General features: G+C 44.6%; 1 protein-coding gene across 1 annotated transcript in view; it reads left to right on the forward strand.

Moving 5' to 3' along the window:
* Window positions 1-10481, forward strand: part of LOC119390502 (N-alpha-acetyltransferase 25, NatB auxiliary subunit) — a 66768-nt gene extending 56287 nt beyond the window's left edge. Inside the window, exons 24-27 of the mRNA XM_049415292.1 lie at window positions 1366-1451; window positions 4148-4264; window positions 7807-7953; window positions 9053-10481. Coding sequence (XP_049271249.1) covers window positions 1366-1451; window positions 4148-4264; window positions 7807-7953; window positions 9053-9175 — 473 coding nt within the window. The 3' untranslated portion in view covers window positions 9176-10481. The remainder of the gene's footprint in view (window positions 1-1365; window positions 1452-4147; window positions 4265-7806; window positions 7954-9052) is intronic.
* Window positions 10482-21753: the final 11272 nt, after the last annotated feature.

Raw genomic sequence — 21753 nt, forward strand, 5'->3', positions numbered from 1 at the left:
TCAAAACGAACCGTCGATCAATAGTAACGACAAAATACGGCCGCTGCCTCGCTCTCCGCGTGAGATGGGGCTGTAAAAAAGGTAGTCTATAACTTGCATTCCTTGAAGTACGCGCCGATTGGAAGCATCACGAGCAAATTGCAACCGAAGCGAGGGTCAGAGATGCCGCCATTTTGCCGACATCGTCATGCTCACTTCCGGGCGACAAGCGATGTTTTCTGGCATGTTTTCTGGCTTTCCAGAAACCTGCGACGCGACAAGCGACGGCGATGGATGGCCCTCCGCGACAGCAAATCCTGTCGGCCGTCGCTCAAAACTCGCGTGCATGCATTTGGGCCTTCAAGGACTGTAGCGATGACATGGACGACGATGTCAAGGTAGCACCCGAAGATCGCGACGATCCGTGTCGGCCACAGATGCGTTGGACTACTTGAGAAAACTCCGCTTATTCATAGAAAAAAGCAGAACAGCGACCGAAGCGGCGCTAAAAAAATGCGGACGGTCTAGAATCGTTCGTGACGCAGAGTTTGTGCTGCACCCGTCAAAAAACGGTCACGGCACGGACTATTTCAAATAAACGTGCCTTGTGTGACGTTCACGTGTGCATTGTTGTGAGAAACGAGTTCAAGGAGGTACCGTTGCAAAGGTAGGACGTTTGCGTTACTTAAATTCTATTGTTATGGTCAATTTTTGGGCTTTCGTTATAACGACCTTTCAGAATAACGAACATTTTTCCGCGGTCCCCTGAAGTTCGTTATACCGAGATTTCACTGTATTATGTGCCAAAGCTATGATTTGATTACAAGGCACGGTGTAGCGGGGGACACCGGCTTAATTGTGACGTTGTGGTTCTTTAGCAATTACTTTAACATTCCGCATCCATCCAGTTGTAGCCGCCATGGCTGGGAATCAAATTGTAATAGAGTGCAAAGTTGGGCCATTGTTACATAATCTTTATATTAAAAAAAAGTGACATTACAAGATGCAAGACAAGGTACTTTGTTCGTTCGCTCTCTGGTCCTGCATCTTGCGCTGTTACCCATCTCTAAAAACAAACAAGAACCGAGCTCGTGCAGTCATGCTCCGCAGTGCTACACATAGCTGCCACCAAGCCACCATGGCCGGGCAGTGTTTGGTGTCATAAGCCAGCCTTTACACAGCTGGCAAGCCATTGGCAACTGGCTGAGAGATTATTTAAACCCACGAAAAAGCGTGCCCTTCTTTGACCTGACATTGCATGACCGTAAATAGTAATGGCTCCAAAAATTTGTGACTATGCTTACAACTTACTTTAACAACTGAAAGCATGAGTGCAATTGCTGGTTAATTAACTTATTCTTTACTTCTCTGTTTGTGACTGCACAGGTATGGTTTCCAAGGTCAGGGATCTCAAGGTTGACAGCCTGCAGTCCACAAGTGTCTTCCTTGAAGCAGTCACCAATGCGACGGAGGTAATGCAGCAGGATGCTGTGGTGCAGTCTTGTTCGTACCTCTGTTGTAGTGGTGCAGTTGTGGTACGGATAGTGCGATGAAAGTTTTGAAAACTGTACTTGCGCGTCAAGTGGTGTGTGTTTGTATGGCCGTGATGCACTGAACCTCATTTTTTTTAGCCCACAGCTGTTAGCAGCCAACACAGAGACTTGCATGAAAAGTATCCAACAGGGGTGTATGAATATTCAAAAAGTTCAAGTAACAAACCGAGTAGTGTTCTATTTGACTCGGAACTCGAACGAAATAATGCATATTCGAAATACCAAATACAGTAGACTCTCAGTAAATGGAAATCTCTTAAAAACGGAGCTGCTGCTTAAATGGAACAGCTGCCACTGATACGATGGGTTTCGTACTTGTATTCCGCACCCCTGTTCATCTCTCAGTAAACGGAACTCCTGTTAAATGGAACATATTTTCCTGCTCTGTTCAGGTTTCCTTCAATGAGAGTCTACTGTACTTTTAAGAGCGAAGCTCTTTAAGTCACCGTTAAAACGTGCACGTTTCACGAAAAGCCAGCCGTGTCGTAGCCATGGCAATCAGCGACACTGCAGCTGCTAGAACGCCTCGCATAACCTCGCGACGTCATGCCAAGCCACGCATGCGCAGTAGCGACAACCACGCAGCTGCTATCGCTAAGCGACGCCCAGCGACGGAGACACCTCGCGCAACCGAGTTCTGCCACTTGATCAGATACAGCCATGGGACGCACAAAGAAAGTACGCACTCCCGAAGAAGCAGCAGTGCACCGTGAAGCGAGGCCTGTTGTGCGAGAACAGCAATGGCAGCGACGAGCACATCCAGAATACGCGGCCAGGGAAAGGGGGAACAAGAGACGACGAGAAGATACGGCCAACCACCGTTAGTGGAATGCTGCACGTGTGTGAGCTCTGCGTCAGGATCCAGCCTACCGGAAAGCAGAGTACGAGGGGCGCCATGCTCGGCCAGCTTTGCTGTGTCTGAAGCATTGCGCGGCCGAGTGCAAGCTTTCATTTCTTTTGAATAATAAGCACTGATGGGAAAACCCCATAGGAATAAAATGTTTGAACAGCGGGGGATCAGTTTTTCTTGTTTTAATTACTGAATTACCAAGGTGCTTCTATCGGACTATCGATGCCGTATTGATCACCAGATGAAGGCGTTTCTGCTTTAAAACCCTGGCGTTACCGAAGCGAGAGTGTCTTCAATCTATTATCATCATCATGAGATTCATAATGATATTATTGATTCATGAAAATTTGTTTAGTTTTTTTGGGACAGTTACAAAGTTTCTAAACTATTCTTGCTGCCGTATACGAGCGCACCTCACTTTACATAATTGTCATATGTTCCATCAGTTAAAAGTGACGCTCATGTTTCATTTTCGAAGTTTGTGAGTATTTGTTTCGAATAAAATGTTATGAAATTCTAGGAATATCTTTGAAATGATTGCCTTACTATTCGAAAACTATTCAAATATTATTCGATTTTTATTCATATTCGATTTGCCGTGATCGCTATTCGATTTGTATTTGATTCACTTTAAAGATTCATTCGCATGCTGCCCCTAGTATTATCCAGTAATGACATTTCTACGTTTCTGCTGTCTTCTTGACATGTGTATGTTGCAAGGAACCATGCAATGCCACATTGATTAGTCGTAACAGCTCAGTGTTGTTAGCAGCCAACACACAACACAGGGGAAGGCAAATCGGGTTAGTGGGAGCTTGCCCGTGATAGGCACGCGCAGTAAATATGATGACATGGAAAGAGAGAGATGGGACAAGTGCTTTTCTCTCATGCTGTCGCACAAAAGTTCGAGCCAGTTGTTTGGCCGTCATTATGGTTGTAGTTAATTAAGTACCTTCGGGCTGCTGGTGGCTCTTGGTAAGACCATGAGGACTGTATACACTCGTGTGGTTTGCACCCTTGCATGATTTGCACACCACCATGTTATAACCCTGGTTTCTGAAAAAGAAAAAAAAATGAAATCTTTCACTTACCCTGCCCTGCCTTTGCAGCCGCTGCACTGCACACTGCCGTGTTGGGGGATCGCCATAGTCGCGATATCGCGCACACATTTTAGGCCGAGCACTGAAAAATTCAGGTAGAAACTGCCTACTGGGTATTGTAGTACGCGGTGGGACCTCGTGAATATATACTCTGTTTTAAAAGTACTGACAGTTAAAACGTAGTTGCAACAAATCCTCATCTCTGTCATTGCAGCTTGGTCGTTAGTGCACACCATGGCCTGTTCTTGTAAGGTTAACCATGCCCCTCAACTCACGGTGCGGCCAACGCCATAGTGTGCTGCGAGAGGTCGTACAGCTTTTCGGTACTAAGCATAGAGACCCGACTGACGATCCTGACTTCACTAAGAGTGCTACTCGCATAAGTATCCTTCCATACGTGAGCTGTAGTTGCAATTTGCGGGCAAATAGTATCTTACTTCTGGTGTTTATTTTCGTGCTCATTCTTGGCAGGCTTCTGAAAAAGCAACACTAATGATTCGGCGGCGGCTCGTAATATGCAATGGAGTGGTGAAAGGGATCATTTGGATGGCTGAGGTCTTTTGTGTTTTTGCCATACTGGCAGCCTGTTGGAATGTTATGTATGTCTTAATTTGTGCGTGCATGTGTGTGTGAGCGAGTGTCGAGCAGTTTTTATTCTTGCCCAGGTGATTGGCTGGTGCAGCCTGGTGGCAGTGATCGGCAGCTCATTAGCGAGGCCTTCACGTCAGGCGGTTGCGAAGAAGGGCAAAAAGAAGACGAAAGAGGCCAGCTCCATAGACGAGGTAAACAGCACCATCGCGATGTAGAAGGCATTGCTGTACAGAGAGGGGTGCAAATAGGCACTAACGAGGAAAAAATAACATTGGATAAACTGGTGTCCTTGTGCCTCGGTTTCTTTTTCTAAAATGTTGGGGATTTTTTGGTTTAATGCGGTAGGATGTATTTACTTTAACTCAGAAACATCGTTACATTTAGAATGTCACTGCATTCTTCCCTTACTTGAACCTCTCGTGGGGGTCAGATTCTTTTTGAGGTGGACCTGGAGCAGGGGTCTTGAACTCACCTTCGCGATATTTAGTCTCACAAGGGCCAGGACAGGGAAGAAGGTTAGGGGGGAGGGGGCTTTTTTCAATGGCAACTAACGATACGCTGCCATTTAAAAGAAGGCCTCTCCCATATCTCTTATATCATTTCTGAAGGAGATTTGATGTCGGCACTCGAGAAACATTTCGATGCTTCTCTCCAGAACGACTAAAATCTGGAGACGCCAAATTTGAAATATAATTTTTGTTCCACGGTTATATTTCAACAAATGGTGACGGCATGGGGTGTCCCACGTAAAAAAAATGCTTGAAGTAGTCACGTCTGTGTATCTTGGGAAAGAAAAATGTGGGTACCATTTAGCAGTCATAAAACTTCATTCCTTATGAAGCACAAGATGACAGCTAAAGTTCTAAACACACTGACTTGATGCCTGCCAACATTTAGCTGAGATGAGAGATAAAATGCCCACATTAACATTTTGCGCGGAGGCAATCTTCATGGTCAGTCGCGGGTGTTCACCCTCAACCGAACTTGTTCATCTTTACAAGCAGAACAGGTGTTATACATGTAGGTGTTATACATGTGTTATACATGTGTTATACATGTGAACAGGTGTTATACATGTGTTATACTTCCAGCCAAGACCCTAGCAGCCTGTCGATGTAGCGCCGAGCCGTGGCGGGCCGCTAGCAAAGGGTCTTTGGGCTGGGTGTTGGCCCCTGACCTAGAGGAAAGCGTTAGAATTGTTAAAGTGGTACAAAAGACGTGCAGAAAAGGCAGAAATACGATAAGCTGCAGTTTCACCACTCTCAGATTGGTGGTTTGAGCATTATTCAGGGTCAGTAGTTCACATTAGGCTTCACTGCGTCGCTTCAAAGAGGTTTTACTTAGTGACATTGGCAGTGGATCTAACTAAAGCCATTGTTTTCTGCTGATCTTGGGGACTGAATTATTGAATTGCAAGCTGGAGGCATTGTTACGATATCCCAGTGCATGGCATCACCAAGATGTCTCAATTGTGTTTTGAATGGCTCCAATAGACCATTTTCAAGCAATCCCAGAACCCCCCGCGGGCGCGCGAAGCACTATGGGAAAAGTGTGTACGGCAAGCTCGCCGGTTGTTCCGTCGCTCGCTGCTCATTGGCGCTGTGGGAGCACCAAACGAAAAAAACGCGTCGCTGATGGCTGACTATCATTAAATCCTAAATACTACACGTCTGAACGCACCTGCACGTATCTCTACGCATGAAATGCGAAAGGAATGATGCAGTCAGTGTAGGTGTTACCGTGCGGATGTATACCGGATGTAGCAGTTAAGCGGCATGCGAGTTATCACGTGCCGATACATGCAGTCACAACGTGCTATCGTGAGCAATGTGAGCTGGAACACCGAATTCGTATTTATTCAATGATTACTTGTTCACAAGCCGCTATGGCATTTAATGCCATAGCGGCTTGTGACCGGTTTTAACCAAACTGTAGAGGTCTTATGGTGTTCAGATATAAGATGTTTATTTGATTTTAATTGACAAGTCACGCGATGCACAAAGAAGTGAGCACATTCTAAACGTGTTTAAAGAAAAAGGAAAAGGGATGGGACTAGAATTCACTTGCGAGATGCCTTACTCTGATAATTGGCAGTTTCTTGATTCATGCCTTTAAGTTTCACTGCGGATCATGTCTGCGGGCAGTATAGTCCACGTTCAGCGAAATCGGTGTTTAATTTCGCGTCGTTGCATTAGAATATTGTTAAACGAGGAGTCGTGATGTCATGGTTACGCACGGCATTGGAAAAAAACTTGCGCACATAAGATGAGCAATAGTTTCCAGCTGCAAAGTGATCGCCTTAAAGAGGCGGGATATCCTGCGTATCGTTGCATCGGTTTCCGAAAATCGGTTCTCATGGCAAAGAAAGATTAATACGGACGTCTTCCATCCGTGAATAATGAAGAAACTAGAAATATTGCAGTTATTCCACATATTTATAAGAAGTCGCATGGCCTGAAGAATTTAGGGAAGCGATGTGGGGGTGAAGGTTGTGTTTGCCGCCCCAAATAAGCTTAGTCGCATTAATGTCGCCAGGGTTCTGCAGGGGGCAAAGAAAAATGCGGTCAGAGACATGCCAATTGTTTCGTCAATTGTGTAGGAGTTCACCACAAATTTCTCTTTCTTGTGTCCACATGTACATTGGCCAGACTGGTCGATGTATTAACATGCGCCTCAGCGAGCGTCGAAATTCATTTAATGGAGCCGTGTCATCTTACATCGCTATGTCAGTTATGCAAATGTAATCGCATCTTCGAAAGCACAGTAATTTTGTACCATCAACCTAATCAGACAACGCGAGAAATTTGGAGGCATATCATGTCACAAATAACGCGACATGATGTGTCAGTCAGCCATCTCAGTCATTAAAACACAAGGAATTCAACTTTATTAATCGACCGTGAACACGCGCCTTGGTTCTTTGACTATTTCTGCCTCATTATGGCATGCGCAATGCACCTCCATTTTTGTATATATGCTTTTTTTTAATGAACTTTCAGTTGTGGGTTAGTGCTAGATGGTTTGTGCGTTTTCTTCCTTGTACTGCTGTTTTCTTTCTTTGTTCTAAGTATTATTCCAACCTGTAATTATAGTACCAACGAAGGTTAGTAGGCAGTTATCGTTCTTTACATATATGGAGCGAGCGACGCAGTGAATGTATCTCATTTCCTCAAATGCCGACTACACGACGTCGATAGACGCTGATTCCAATTAAATGCATCTGCGAATCATACACCGCTCCTACACTTCACAGGCAACAGAGTTGTGTTTTTTTTGTTCATTTATGCCGTAAGGCGCACCGGCGCAAAAAAAATAATAAGTAAAAGGTGCCGCTTCTGAGCCGCTCAGCTGGTGCAACAGTGGGACAGATGGAAATCGTCGAGAGGCCGTCGCAGCTAAGCACTGAAGTTCGTGATTGAATTGCGCAGTCACATGTTGCACCTTGCCAAATTCACTGCGTCTAAGATGTCCTGGCACGGCGCAAGCGCAAAGCGACAGCACGAGGCCCGCACACTCGTCGCGGCGGCTGCTGCGGCGTACACACTTTTCCCATGAGCGCTTGCGCGTCCGCTGGTGGCGCTCGTGTGCTTGAAAATGGTCTATTGAGACATCTTGGTGATGCCATGCTCCAATGGCAATTGTGTTTTGAATGGCACCACGAAAAGTACCACTAGTCCTTGATGTGGGTCAGTATCGTTACAAATGGGGCCTGCCAACTGGACGTGCTTTGCAGGCTTCAGCAAAGTGCTTCATCACACTAGTGGGTGAGCTGGAGTCGGCAGCCGCAGACCTCCAGACCGTGGTGTCACAGGCACCCGCAGACATGCTAGCAAACATCATGGCATCCCTAAACCTTGACCACGAGGAGCCATTCCTTCAGGTTGGTTTCTGCTTGACGTTCAGGTGCAATATCAGTCGTTTCTGTTGTTGGGCATCGCTAATTTGCACGAGCTTTGACGAAGGAAATCGATGTAAGAGGATGTAAGAAGAGTCTTGTCAGATGCCACTGTATCATCTATCGTTCTTTCACACCAATTTTCTTTCTCATGAATTATGAACTCACCGAACAGTCTATCCTTGCATGAGCGTAGAGTGATACTGTGTAATTACAGTTTCAAGGCCTTCCCTACCATACGCGTTTCCAGCCAGACGAGTTTTCGTCAAACTCTTGATTTCATGTAAGAACAGTGTTTGTTCTTGGTGTCTCACTTGAACATTTTAAACAGTTCTTGGCTAAACAATTCCTTTGTATGTGCAAGGAACAAGGAAATGACATCCTTTTTTTTCTCTCCGATCTTGGTCAGTCAAGTCAAGGCCATGGTTGAGAGACGTAATAATAAACAACATTGACAGCAGTCATCCTGCCCGATTTAGCATTGTGCCGCAAGTGTACGTTCAGGATGGCCAAGTACACCAAATATTTTTACAGTAGGGCTTGGATGTATTGAATTTATTGGCTACGATGTACAGTTCTAGCATCCATTTAAAAATGCCAGACAAAAAGTATAGCGATTTACTACATGTATGTCGAACTACCATTCACCTCCTTATTTGATATGTTGAGCGTTGGTTCTGAGAAGCGCTAGACGACGAGACAAGAACATACAGTACGTAGGCATATGTTCTTGTCTCATCATGCAGCACTTTCCAGAACCAACAGTGAAATGCACCCACAAGCTCAGTCGTCAATGCTACTAATATGGTGAGCTTCGTGCTCCTGCAAGTGCACTTACCCTAACTGGCACACAATCACTTTCGTTATCGGAAATATTCACACTGATAAAACGACACTGGTTTTGTAGACGCTGTCTCACAGGGCATTGAATTCAAAGGTCAATGTAAACCATGGAGAAAAATTAGCTATGTGTGAACCTCTCATTGCGTGTGTACTGTTGTAAGTACAAAGGTCTTTTTAATAAGATTTTGAGACCGCAGTGTTGTTAGCTAAAGCTTACACCAACCGTTCCATCCAACTGCAGGGAACCGAGGAATTGAGCAAGCAGGTGCGGCAGAGGATCGAGCAGAGCTATGCAGACTCGCTCAAGGAGCTAGGGACCATGCTGGACTCGAAGCTCAAATTGCTGCAATCGTTACGAGCTTGAGCCGTGCCAGCAACGTTGTCATCGGCAATTCTTGTTCAGCGGCCATCGTCTTCAAACCTGGCTGTAATGCATAAGCATGGGCCTTGTTTCACGGAAGCACCGAGTTTTTTTTTTTTTTTTCATCTTTCATTTACTTGTGCTCCTGAACCATCTTCAGACTGCCAACCTGAGTCCCCAACCAGAGATATGTGTAACTGTGAAGTGTGAGGTGTTTCAAATGTGCGAGAAGTAGCGAGCAAAAGATAAGTTGGAGAGCATGGCAAGGGCTTGGCACTGGCATTGCCCGAGCATGTTCTAGAGAACTTGGACTCGAAAGTCCAGCCTTTTTTTGCTGGCAATAGTGCTTTCTGAGCAAGTTGTCGCGGGCAGCTGTTGCTGTGCAAGCCTTTCAATCGAGAACCGAACAATCGTCGTCATCGCCGACGCCCCGCAGTGCATCGACGGTGGGTGTCACCAAGCCAACTATGCAGCTTCGGGTTACGTTGTTGCTCTTTAACAGATGGAATGTGGATGGTGTTCAACAGTCTGATTTGCTCTGCGTCCAACCCAAAACTTGAAATAACCACTAAGGAGGCAAAAGGCTGGGCACGGTTGCAATGATGAATCATTCGTAGTGCGTGCCACATCCATCGTTCTGAAGATTGAACGCCCCACTAATGACCACTGGCAGCAGAGGCTTCAAGACTACCGCGAGATATGCATGAATTGAACATCTAACTCAAAGCCCAGGCTAGGCAAGGTCAGGGGCACTTGGTTGCAATAGCGCTTTGAGGTGGCCACGCTGTGCTGCCTTCATCAGAAGGAAGTGTGGATAGTGCTGGGAAAAAAAAGGCTGTTGCTTCTCTCGTGAGCTCATCGATGAACTGTCATTGAGTAAGAACGAATCTTTTGATGGAAGCCCCACTATGCAAAGTGCCAGATCGAGCACTTGCAGGTCAAGTACCATGCTAATTTGCCAAGGACGATGATCGCGACACCGGACTGGGGTAACTGCAAGGATGAAAGGAGAGTGGCAGCCCGTCTGCTCACCCTTGTTTTTTTTTCCCCCTTCTAGTGCGTGCAAGTGTATGTCTGTGTGTGTGTGCATAGTATGCGAGCCTGTGCTGCTGAAGCTTGCCGCGCAAACTTTTTGTTTTTTTTCCTTCACCTTGGAAAGTTGTGGACACCGCCACTAGCTCCATCAGTCCCGGGCTGTGCTCGTTGCACTGCGCAAAGCAGCGGCGCTAGACACAGCCACGCGACTATTGACTCTCGCCCGTGTGTGCCTTCTAGAATGAGGATTGCGAGTAAAAGTTTTATATTTTGATTCTCTGGCTGCTGTGTGGGTGTCGTGTGTTGTTGCTCTGTTGATGAGGCACGCTCGCAAGACGTGCCAGCAGCAAATGGGCACACCACTGTTTGCCAGTGTGATAACATTCTCCACTTTTTTACCTACCTTGTCTTGGAGGTAAATTGATAAAATGGGCTGAACAGTTACCCGGCGTTCCACATCTCATGTGGGTACAGAAATGGGCCACTTTTTAGTGCACGTCTCAAGGGCAATTTTCAAACGGAAGCAAAATATAAAATCATTAGTTTAAAGTATACACCCGGCAGGCAATCTCGCAGGTGATACTGCACACGTGGAAGCACCTCCGAGATCTTCATACCGCCATAGTTAAATAGTGTATATAAATAGCTCACCGTTATTATTCCACACAACTGGTGGTGCGTGGCCGAGTTGTTTAAAGCGGCGCGCTGAGGAGCGCGGGGTCGCTGGTTCAAATCCCGGAGGCTCACTTCGAAAATTTTTTTCTTCTGACTTATTTTTCTTTGTTGGTTTTATTTGTATATATACATATCCGGGCATGATGGTGACGGCAAAAATCAGCCGAGAGTGGCCATATAATTTCTATCGCAATAAAACCGATCTAGTAGAACACTACTCGCGTAAGGCCCACTTTTAATGAAATTTTTAATTAAGAACAATTAACAAAAAATAGGACTTGCTTTGTAATGCTCACATGCGCCTAAAAAGTTGTGCTTGATAATGTGGACTAATAATTTCTAGTGATTATCGCTTCTTTAAAAAAATTTTCCGACACTTGGCCTCATACCTTAACATGTTCTGCCTTTTGTTTTTCTGGTGCGAACGACTCATCCCACACTTATGAACTCAAATACAATGCGCAAACGCTAGGTTTTTGACGTTGTCAAAACAGGTCCCAAGTCCAGAAAGCTGTTTGCGCATAAGTTCTCGCAATGGGATTTCTTATATGTATATACATGCCGGCACCAGTGTGCGATTTGTTGCTTATAAAACGCGAGGTCATAGCTAACGTACTGACCAACCATAAACTATTTTTACTACACATCATACGTACGAACAGCTGTGTGAATCAGCGCGCACAACTGTTGCGTTTCCAAGCAAGTACAAGAAAGCACTTCGACGCGCTGCATGCGGGCTGTGCGCGCCTTGCGAGTCTCGCCCAATAATGGCGGCCGAGAGTGACAGGTGAGGAGGAAACGGCGCTGAGAGGAGGAGTTTGCGCTACCTTTGAAAAATAGAGGCACCTTAGCAACTAAAGCTCACAGACGTAACCTCGTGGTAATTGCGGGAGGGCTAAATGACGTCTCGAATAAAGAATCGTCGGTACTAGTGACGACCTTGGTGAAAGGGGTCGACGACATGCGCGTCGTGTCCCCCCAGGTGCAAATTGTAGTATGCACAGTACCGGAAGTACCAGTGCGCATTGGCAACTTGCAAAGAGCAGTTGTCGACGCAAACAAAGAGATATGGCGAATTAGTCGAGAGGGGTTTCGAGGTAGTGGATATAAACAGGGAGGTGCACAGGTGGGGTGGTTTCTAAAGACAGAATTCACTTCGATAAGAGGCTTGGCCATGAGGTGGGCTGGCGACTGGCAGGATGCGCAGTAGCTTTTTGGGGGGCACGCGGGCCCTTCGGATTCCGGGGTAGCTAGTAACAGGGAAAACAACCAGGAAGACTCTTTGACAGGTAGTATTGCGAAAAACAAAAAAAAGTAAAAGAAAAATTGAGAAGGTGCGTGTTGCAATTAGTTACGTACACATGCAGGGTGGCAGAAAAAATTCAAAACGGTTAGAGATTGAGGAGCAGTTAAACAAAGAACAGCTAGGCGTTTATGCGGTTACAGAAACACTCCTTAGAGACTTGGAAGAGCCACCACATATTGACAATTATGCTTGGGAAGGGAGCAACAGGATCATACCAGAAAAAAAAGGGGGGGGGGGGTGTAGGAATGCTAATTCACCGCGGAGCCAAATGGGTTAGAGTGAAACCGACTTCTGGGTTTTGGGCACAGTAGGTGGAAAGAAAACGTGGCTAAGGGTAGCCTACTTGTGAACGGGGAATAACTGCAGAGAAAAGAATCTGGAGACAGTGGATTGCATGAGTGCAGATATTAAGGAATTTGGTTAGGGCCGAAATCGTCTTTCTAGGGGACATGAATGCCCACATGCATGACCTTGACGGATATTCAGACACCAATGGGAAGTTATTACTAGATCTCTGCGAGCAACATAGTCTGGAGATAGTTAACACCGGGGCCTAAATGTGACGGCCACATAACGTGGGAAGTCGGAAACAAGCAATCAAGTATTGATTATTGTCTCATAACTGAAGGAATTTATCGCAAACTGAGAGAAATGAGAATAGACGAGGAAAGGATTAAAAGCTTGGGTAGTGATCATAAACGAATAACATTACAAATGGGATATGAAACTGGAAATAAGAGTCTGGCAGCTCGTGTTTAAATTACAAACAAATAACAAACATAGCCGCAAGAGTCTAGGAACAAGTAGGCAAAATACCAGGCAAGGACTGGGAGTATACTGAGCTGTTACATCTAATGACGAAGGAGATAGGGACAGAGAAGAAAAAACTGTTTGCTGGAAAGGAAAGAGGAAGCCAAAAAGTTGGTGGAACAAGGAAATCTGGGAAGCGATCGAGAAGCGACTGAAGCATCACGGGAGCGTACAAGGGCAAAAAAGGAGAAGCGGCCGCAGGACGAGGTCAACAAAATATGGGAAATATATTTAGAGAAAAAAACCATTGTACACAAATTGGCTGAGGAAAACATTAAAGGTGAAAGTGAAAGCTGGGTGACAGAGATTCACGAAAAAAAGGAGGCCACGCCTAGGACATTTTGGAGCCACATAAAGGCGCTAGGTAGGAAGTCTGTCACAATGCAACAACATATTGTAGATGAAGGAGGAAATCAATTGGAAGGGTACGAAGCGCTAGGTTACATCCGAAAGGTAACAGCCAATTCGTTTAAAAAGAGCGTTCAGGTGATTTCCCCGGTGAGTAAAAGTGTGGCGGAGAGAGCAACCGAGGAAGAGCTAGTACTTGAGAATTTCAACTGGAAAAAGGCCTAAGGAAAAATTCCAAAGAGCGCGGCCGCGGGTTTAGATGGGGTTCCTAGCCTCATCAACGAACTAGGACATAACACGACAGTCGTCGCCTATGCCGATTCCTTTCAATATATCCCATAAAATTTCCTGATTAACGTTGTCGTACACCCCAGTGATGTCTAGAAAAGCCATGTACAAGGGCCTATTTTCTATTTTAGATATTTCTATACACTGAGTGAGAACAAACGGGTTATCGTCTAACTGCCTGTCTACTCGAAATCCATTCTGAAGTTATCCCAAAATATCGTTATGTTCTGCCCACGTTTCTATTTTCATTTTTACTGCTTGCATCGCCAACCTGTATAGTACCGATGTAATGGTTAGTGGTCTATACGAGCGAATCTTATCCTTTTCTCCCTTGCCTTTATAGATTAAGTTCATTCTACTTTTTCGCCAACTGTCCGGTATTTACTAGAGCTGTGCGAATAGCAAAATTTCGGGTGCGAAGCGAATTCGAATATTGAAGCAAAATTTTGGGTGCGAAGCGAATTCGAATATTGAAGTGTGAGTGCGAATCGAATATTTTTCGAATATTTCTCGAATATTTTTCGAATACTTCGAAGCGAAATTGCAGAAAAAAAAAAGTTACACAGGATTCCTAAGCATATTCTTATGAGATAGCAACATGAAAGTGTTTCTTTTCGCTAGGTTGATGAAGCACTAGCAGGGTGCTGTTTCATAGTTGTCTTATCAAGAATGAGGCAATGTAGTCGCCGAATTCTATCTATGTACGTGATTTGGTGCAACCAAAGTGTTGCCAACAACACTTTACACGTGATAGGCAAAGATGCCATTTCCTCAGCCTCTCCTCCTCTTTCAACTTTGTGGAAGCCCAACTGATGTGGCGGACAAGGGTGTGCTCCCTTCAAGTCCAGAGTTCCAAATCTGCCTTATAGACATCGATATACAAGAACATCTGAAACTTTGTATGCTAAAAAGCTTCGGCGTCCGATTTTTCGGACTACCTGCCCAAATTTCAGGCCAAAAACAGCATTAATTGAGCCCCCCACTCCGCCACATCTTTCATCTCCATGTTGAAACCAGCGTTTTCTTGAGTTAGTACATTTGCGACCGTAGCGGAGCTTGAAAGGCAGCTTTGCCGCAATACGGGGGTGTGATGAGGTGAAGCATATTGAAAATCTAGGGACCCTTTCCAATCGGACGTTGACTGTCTCTTGGCTACGTTCGACCGTAATGGAGCTTGAAAGGCAGCTTTGCTGCAATACGACAGTGTAATGAGGTGAAGCATATCGAAAATCTTAAGGGGGCACTTTCAGTCGGACGTTGACGGTTTTTGGGAAGTTCGAATAGTAAAATTCCAGTGCAAATCGAATCGAATAGCAAACACTATTCGAAAAATATTCGAAATTTCGAATATTCGCACACCCCTAGTATTTACCTGTCTTGTAAGCATCTTTGTAAGGCTTTCAGCAGTGCTTCAATTTTGCTCTACGCCATGTTGCGGAGGCGATCACAGGAGCACCCAGATGTAGGCGGCTAGACAGATACGCAGATAGAAAAGCTCAAAGTACCTTCACTCTAAGCCAAAAGGGACCAAAGCGGGGTATGCCATTAGTCCTTTGGGGGACCAAATGGGCTGCCACAGATTTTGAACCATTTTTGGACTAACAGCGGGAGCAATTCCTGCGGTCTAACGGCGAGACTAACCGCTGCGGGGTAACCGCGGGAGCATCTGTTAGCCGCCCGCATTTACCCCCTAAAGGTTCAACGGTTGGTCTGTTTACGTTAGACCACAAGGACCAAATGTAGGATCAACTGTTGCTCCCCCACATTTACCCCCTAAAGGTTCAACGGTTGGTCTGTTTACGTTAGACCACAAGGACCAAATGTAGGATCAACTGTTGCTCCCCCACATTTACCCCCTAAAGGTTCAACAGTTGGTCTGTTTACGTTAGACCACAAGGACCAAATGTAGGATCAACTGTTGCTCCCCCACATTTACCCCCTAAAGGTTCAACAGTTGGTCTGTTTATGTTAGACCACAAGGACTAAATGTAGGATCAACTGTTGCTCCCCCACATTTAGCCCAGAAAGGTTCAACAGTTGGCCTGCTTACATTAGACCGCAAGGACTAAAAGCAGGAGCAATATTTAGCCCCCTTCAATTAGTCCCAGCTGGTTTAACGGCCCTAGCCCACATCAGTTAGACCACAGGGATGACCTCTTTATCCCTTTTGGAAGAAACGTTCACCCGTTGAAGTGTTTAAGACACTACAAACATTCAGACTTGGGAAGTCTGTCACTACCTCGAGCAGCAATTTGTGCCAGTCAAATGCTCCATCTGAATCCTGCAGCACATTGCTGTTACTCAGTGGAAGAGTGAACACAATAAGTGGTGAAAGTGGCCCAGAATGTTTTAGAGCAGAAAGACTGCCAACAAGCACAATCATTCACAGTTCAGAAATACAGCATTATTGAGCAGCTGGGCAGAGCACAAAGAAATCAAAGTATATGTTTTTCAACCAATTGATCGTTTTTATTATTAATATTGCTATTAGAATACAATAACAGAGTATTTGTAATACAGAAGCAGGTACCAAAGTGTAAAGTTCCAGGAGTCCATCTGCCAGTATACGAGTAAAATCGTAGAACAAGATTTCAAACTAGGGTAAAAACAGCAGGACAATGATATTCAACATAACAAAGAAAACAGGACGTCATAGCACTTCGGGCTTATGGAAAAAAAAAATGCAGATCAACATATCAGAAGAGGTTAGTTAAACATCTGGCAGTTAAATGTTACGCAGAAATGAGTGAGGGAAATTCTGCTTTTAAATAACCAGGGCCAGTCTGGAGGCACGCGCTATCTGCCGAAGGAGCGAGCGCGCGCCTCTAGACTGGCCATGAAATAACATAACTAAACAGCAATTGAATAGGAATATGATGATTACATGGCATGAGCAGTGCACATTCTAGCACAGTAAGAAATGGAATATTTCACTTGAAAGAACGTGAACTTGGGCATGTTCGTAATCCACCTTAACACCTATAGCGCAGAAGGGACAGGAATACAATGCGTCCACGTTTTATCTTTGTGTTCCTGTCCCTTCTGTGGGCTATAGGTGTTACGAATATTTCACAAGTAATATGCCAGGAATATTTAGTAAGAATAACAGATGATGGCTACACAGTAACATTCATACATATATTTTTTCAATAGATCAAATAAGTAAAAAATTGTGTATTCAACCCTGTGTAGTAAATAATTTACATCAATATAAACAGTTTTTTCCATCATGATAGGAAACGCGTTGTATTTTTAAAAAAAGAAAGGGTCTCTGGACTAGTCAAAAGTGAAAGCTCAATCTACACTGACACTGAAACAACCTAACAGAACAAGAAAATTATTGCACTTCGAAAGTTGGTGCATAGAGCAGCACTAGTTGAGTAATACAGCATAGTGTAAGAAAGCACTACGAAAGCCATTAACATTTTTAATGACTACTTGACATGATCAAATTCGCTAAGCAGCATTTAGGAAAGTTAAAGGGACCGACAACTGCCCAGAACATGAAATGAGATGACTCCACTGATGGAAAGATTGTCGGTCACATTGACTTAAACCAACCCTGTTTTTTTTCGTGAGAGATGGAATTATATTTTTATTTCCTAATTGAAAGTCGCAAAAAATGACCTCTGGCGGCAAAAACATAAATGATTTGATGAAGCCGGCCACGTGACCAATGATTGCTGTACACGGTCGACGATTTGTTTGTTAGTACTGAAATATTGTTCGTTTCTTTATATTAAAAAGTATTACTCCATAAAAAAGTACATATAGGCCTGCGTTAGTAGTATGCATTAAAGTGGCACTGCCTTCGTGTGACGTAATGATCCCATGCTTGTCAGTGGGTCTTGAGCAACTTTTCAGCGTGCTCATGCAACCGTGCACGCAGTTTTCAGGTTGCTAAGATTTTAGAGCGACATAGTTTTGCTACCTACACTTTGTCTAAGAAATGACGCGCGCTGCTACTTGGCGTGGCCCCGCATATGCGTAGTGACATTTTCGATGACTTGGCTTGGCTCGTGCATCGAGAGAGTAACGACGCCGGGACAAGCCACCCATGACAAAGGCGCAGGCAACCTTGGACGCATGTGCACACAACGCGGTACAGATACAGGGAAGGTGTATAATGCCACATCATCTCATTTTAACAGCTTGTTATTTTCAAAAATAGTTGAAAAGCTCTAAATAAAGGTGGTTAAACATAGTTACAGGAACTCCTGCGAAAGCAGAACGATAGCTTTCACAAATCGCGAGAAGGGCTGACGGCATTGCTATCAATTCTCAGCGTTGCTGGAGGAAAGCTCCGTCTGTGTTTAGAGCCTTTCAGATCGAATAATACTGCTTGTAAAATAACTACTTGCTTTTGGGATTAACTACTGCAGCTACAAACACTGTGAAGGGTGAGCTTTCTGTCGTGCCGTAAAAAAATGGGTCGAGAAAAATCAATTGTCGGTCCCTTTAAAGCTCACACTTGTCTACTTTGTAATAAAATGGTATTTCCACAGCTTAACACCTGCACTTAAAATATTGCAACACAATAGCACAAAAGCCTAACATGACTGGAGCGGACACACTTGACATGAAAAAGTTTTGTATACAAACAAAATAACTAGAACAAAACGGTCTGTCCAAATACATACACATATTTCTCACTATATTTATTAGTGTACTGAGAGGGTGCTTTTCAGCTCAGCCCCCGATCAGCTTTGGCCATCCAGCGGGCCGAAGATGCCACCAGAGTCCAAGGGCTCATGGCCGACGCTTAAGTGGGTTATTGCCCAACCCTTTAACTTGCTAGACTCAAATAAAGTGCAAAGAAAAGATAACTTTTTGGAGTTTTTGAAGATATGGATGTACAATTTTTTCATTCATTGAACTCAAAACGAATAGTAAAAGTACTGCAGGCGGTGTTCTTGCAATAACGAAATCAGCCAATGGCCACACAGTGTACCAGTCTGTCCCTTCTATTACATAGTCTGCCAAGATGAGAGCGAAGGATTCATCGCTATTTTTGAAACCAAATTACGAATTTCCCACTGCATACTGTGCTGGAATGTTTGGCCCACTTGTTCAGAGGCGTCTTGAGTATTGATCGACAGCATTTTCTCACTGTGTTCAATAAGCCTTGCTATGGCCCTCTAAAATAATTATAAATGCATTACATTATTTAAGAACTTCCAAAGTCTTGCCAGTTTCTATTTATTTGTTTACTTTGAGATACTGCTGTTTCAAAGTGAAGACATAGCAGGAGTGGCTGCAAAATGACAAAAAGAGGAACAAAAACCACGAGCTGCATACATGTTATATACAAGGCAAACTTACAACAAGAACACAGGGAAGTGCAAAAATACAAGCCCTAAATGACATAACAGAAGACTGGCATATTATATCCTGAGCAACGTCACGTGAAAACTCTTTGGATGGTGTTCAAAACTAATGAAACATTCATGATCCACAAGTGTCCAGTACAAAAACATTTGTCGACAAAAAGGACAATATAGTCGCCATATTGGTCTAGTGGCTATGGTGATCGACTGCCGACCCGAATGTGACGGGATCGAAACCCTGCCACCGCAGCCGCATTTTTGATGAAGGCAGAAACGCTCGAGGGTCGTGTACTTAGATTTAAGTGCACATTAAAAAACCCCAGATGGTAGCAATTTCCGGCGCCCTCCAGCACGGTCTCCCTCATAATCATATCGTGGAGTTTTGGAACTTTAAACCCCAACAGTTATTATATTACATTAAAAAGCACAACACAGACATGAACAGGCATTAGCTTCAAACTGTAATTTACTTTCATGGTGAGACATATACACTTCAACCCCTCTATAATAAGAGACAATTCAGTATGAGACATGTCATATAAGGGACAACTGCTCGCCGGACTGTGTCTTACAAAGGGATTCAGCTGTATATCCCATAAACAAACGAATAACAGAATAATTTCACCACACAGGTGCGTACTATACCGGCATGCATGCATTCATCGGCCACGTAGATCAAGAATGTCCTTCAAAAAGGCCAGCTCTTTCGTGATCACAAATGAGGACATCATACCAACACTAATATGGCCCTCATGCAGCAGTTGGGCTGCTTCTACAATCTGCCGAGTGTGCTTATAGGCATCCTCAAACAAAGCCTTGTATTCCTCAAACAGCTTACACTCGGACACTTCGCAATGAATAGCCTGAATAGCCAAGTTCCCATCAGTTCCCCTTTTCCATTTTATGAGCAGGTTCATGCAGGTGATCTTTTGGCCGAAATGGTCCATGCCTTAAGGGGATATGTGGGCCTTTGAAAAATATTTTTCAAAATTTGAGTTAGAATGATGAAAATTTCAAGGTTTATGTAGTTTTGTATGCTGATCTTAAATACAGAGCTTGTTTTATTGTATGTTATACCATTCTTCCTTAAGGGGGGAAGAGGCACTTTGACATGAAGCATCTTTTTATTTAAGTTAGGATAATGAAAACTTCGGTGATCATGTATTTACATGTGTAAATATCAAATATGAACTCGGTTTTTATGTAGCCCTTACGACAATTTTTTTAATTAATCATTCATTAAAATTTCGTTTAATCACTTTTTCAATAAATTGGCTACTCGGATCCTGCTGAATTGAATGTCATTGCATTCTACAGTTATCAAAGAGTGCAAAAAGCAAATTTCATGGTTCTAGCTTTCCTACAACAAAAGTTATGAAGCTTCAAAATCCGCCATTCGATTACCGAGAAAATGTATTTTTGTTATTTTCTCTCTTGTAAAAACTTACGCTTTTCTATAGTAACATATGACACTTTGTTGCACTCACTAAACATCCAGCTTTTCAGTAATACAAAAATGATCAAAATCGAGTGTACCAAAGCTGAGAAACGCTCGCTAAAAGAATGAAAGGTGGCCAAAAAATTGAAACTGAGAAAAAAGCAAAAAACAAAACTCTGTATCTTCAAGGAGCGCTACACAAGTAAAAATGCTTTACTTTGCAAATAAATGCCTTAGAAGACACCAGGAGAGTAGCCTATCACATTTTCCAATCGAAACGGCCCCAGTGCATGTCATTTCAAGCAGTTTGTTGATTGCGGAGAAGTCGACGATGCCGTAGTTAGCCGCCGACGGGTCAGAGCCCTCGCACGCTGTAGCGAGCGTGCGCAGCTTGCGCTCGCTAGCGGAAGTTGCCGATAAGCCGGAGATCTTATCTTCAGTCTTTTTCTGCTGTTGCGCACGATCGGTGCTAGTCAAGAACGTCGTGTCGATCCTTCTACCACGCTTCCTATCACTGACGTCGTCGAGGCGGCCGCCGACACAGGTGAAGTCGGCATTTCGACCGATGAATCGCGTTCCGCCACCACGCCGTCCTCCGCTGGATGCGCTTCTGTGGTGCGATCTTGTACGCGTTACAAAATAAACACGGAGGCGTGGCATGACAACCAGCCGCACGTGACCGCACGCGAATGGCCCATTTGAACCGCGACAGACGTCACGGCTCTGCATTGACCAATCGCGTGCGGTCACGTGCGGCCGGTTGTCATGCCACGCCTCCGTGTTTATTTTGTAACGCGTACAAGATCGCACCACTGATGCACCCGAGCCGTGATCTCGCTTCTTTTTTTTTTTCGAATTTATGAGCGCTGCGCAACTTTCGATACGGCTTCGCCACGATCAAAGTTCCAAAACGCGGCCGAGAGCGTAGGCCTAATTCACTCCCGGCGGCTGCGGCGCACTTCGTCTATCTCACTTGGCGCCGTGCCAGTAAGCCGCCGCAACGTGCAGTCTTTGTTGAGGATGATAAAAACGCCTGCTCCAGTTTCTTGCCAGCTTGCGCGGGTTGGAACTTTACGGACGTAAATCGACGAGAACAACACAGTTATACTACGGCGACATCAACTTGCCGCTTTACGTGCACTGTAGCAGACAGCGCGGGAGGCCCGACGAATCGGAAGGCGTTATTTAGTCACGTGGGCTCACTGTGCCAATAGGCTCACGCGGAGGGACCTTTTTTTGGCGCGGATTTTCTACGTGAATTCTGAGTGGACGGAAACAAGGGCGGCGGGATATTCAAGAAAAAGCGCGGCTCTTTCGAATGCGACCAAGATGGCTGCCGTAGGTAACGTAGAAC

Source organism: Rhipicephalus sanguineus, chromosome 4 (assembly GCF_013339695.2).
Source record: "Rhipicephalus sanguineus isolate Rsan-2018 chromosome 4, BIME_Rsan_1.4, whole genome shotgun sequence".
Taxonomy (NCBI): domain Eukaryota; kingdom Metazoa; phylum Arthropoda; class Arachnida; order Ixodida; family Ixodidae; genus Rhipicephalus; species Rhipicephalus sanguineus.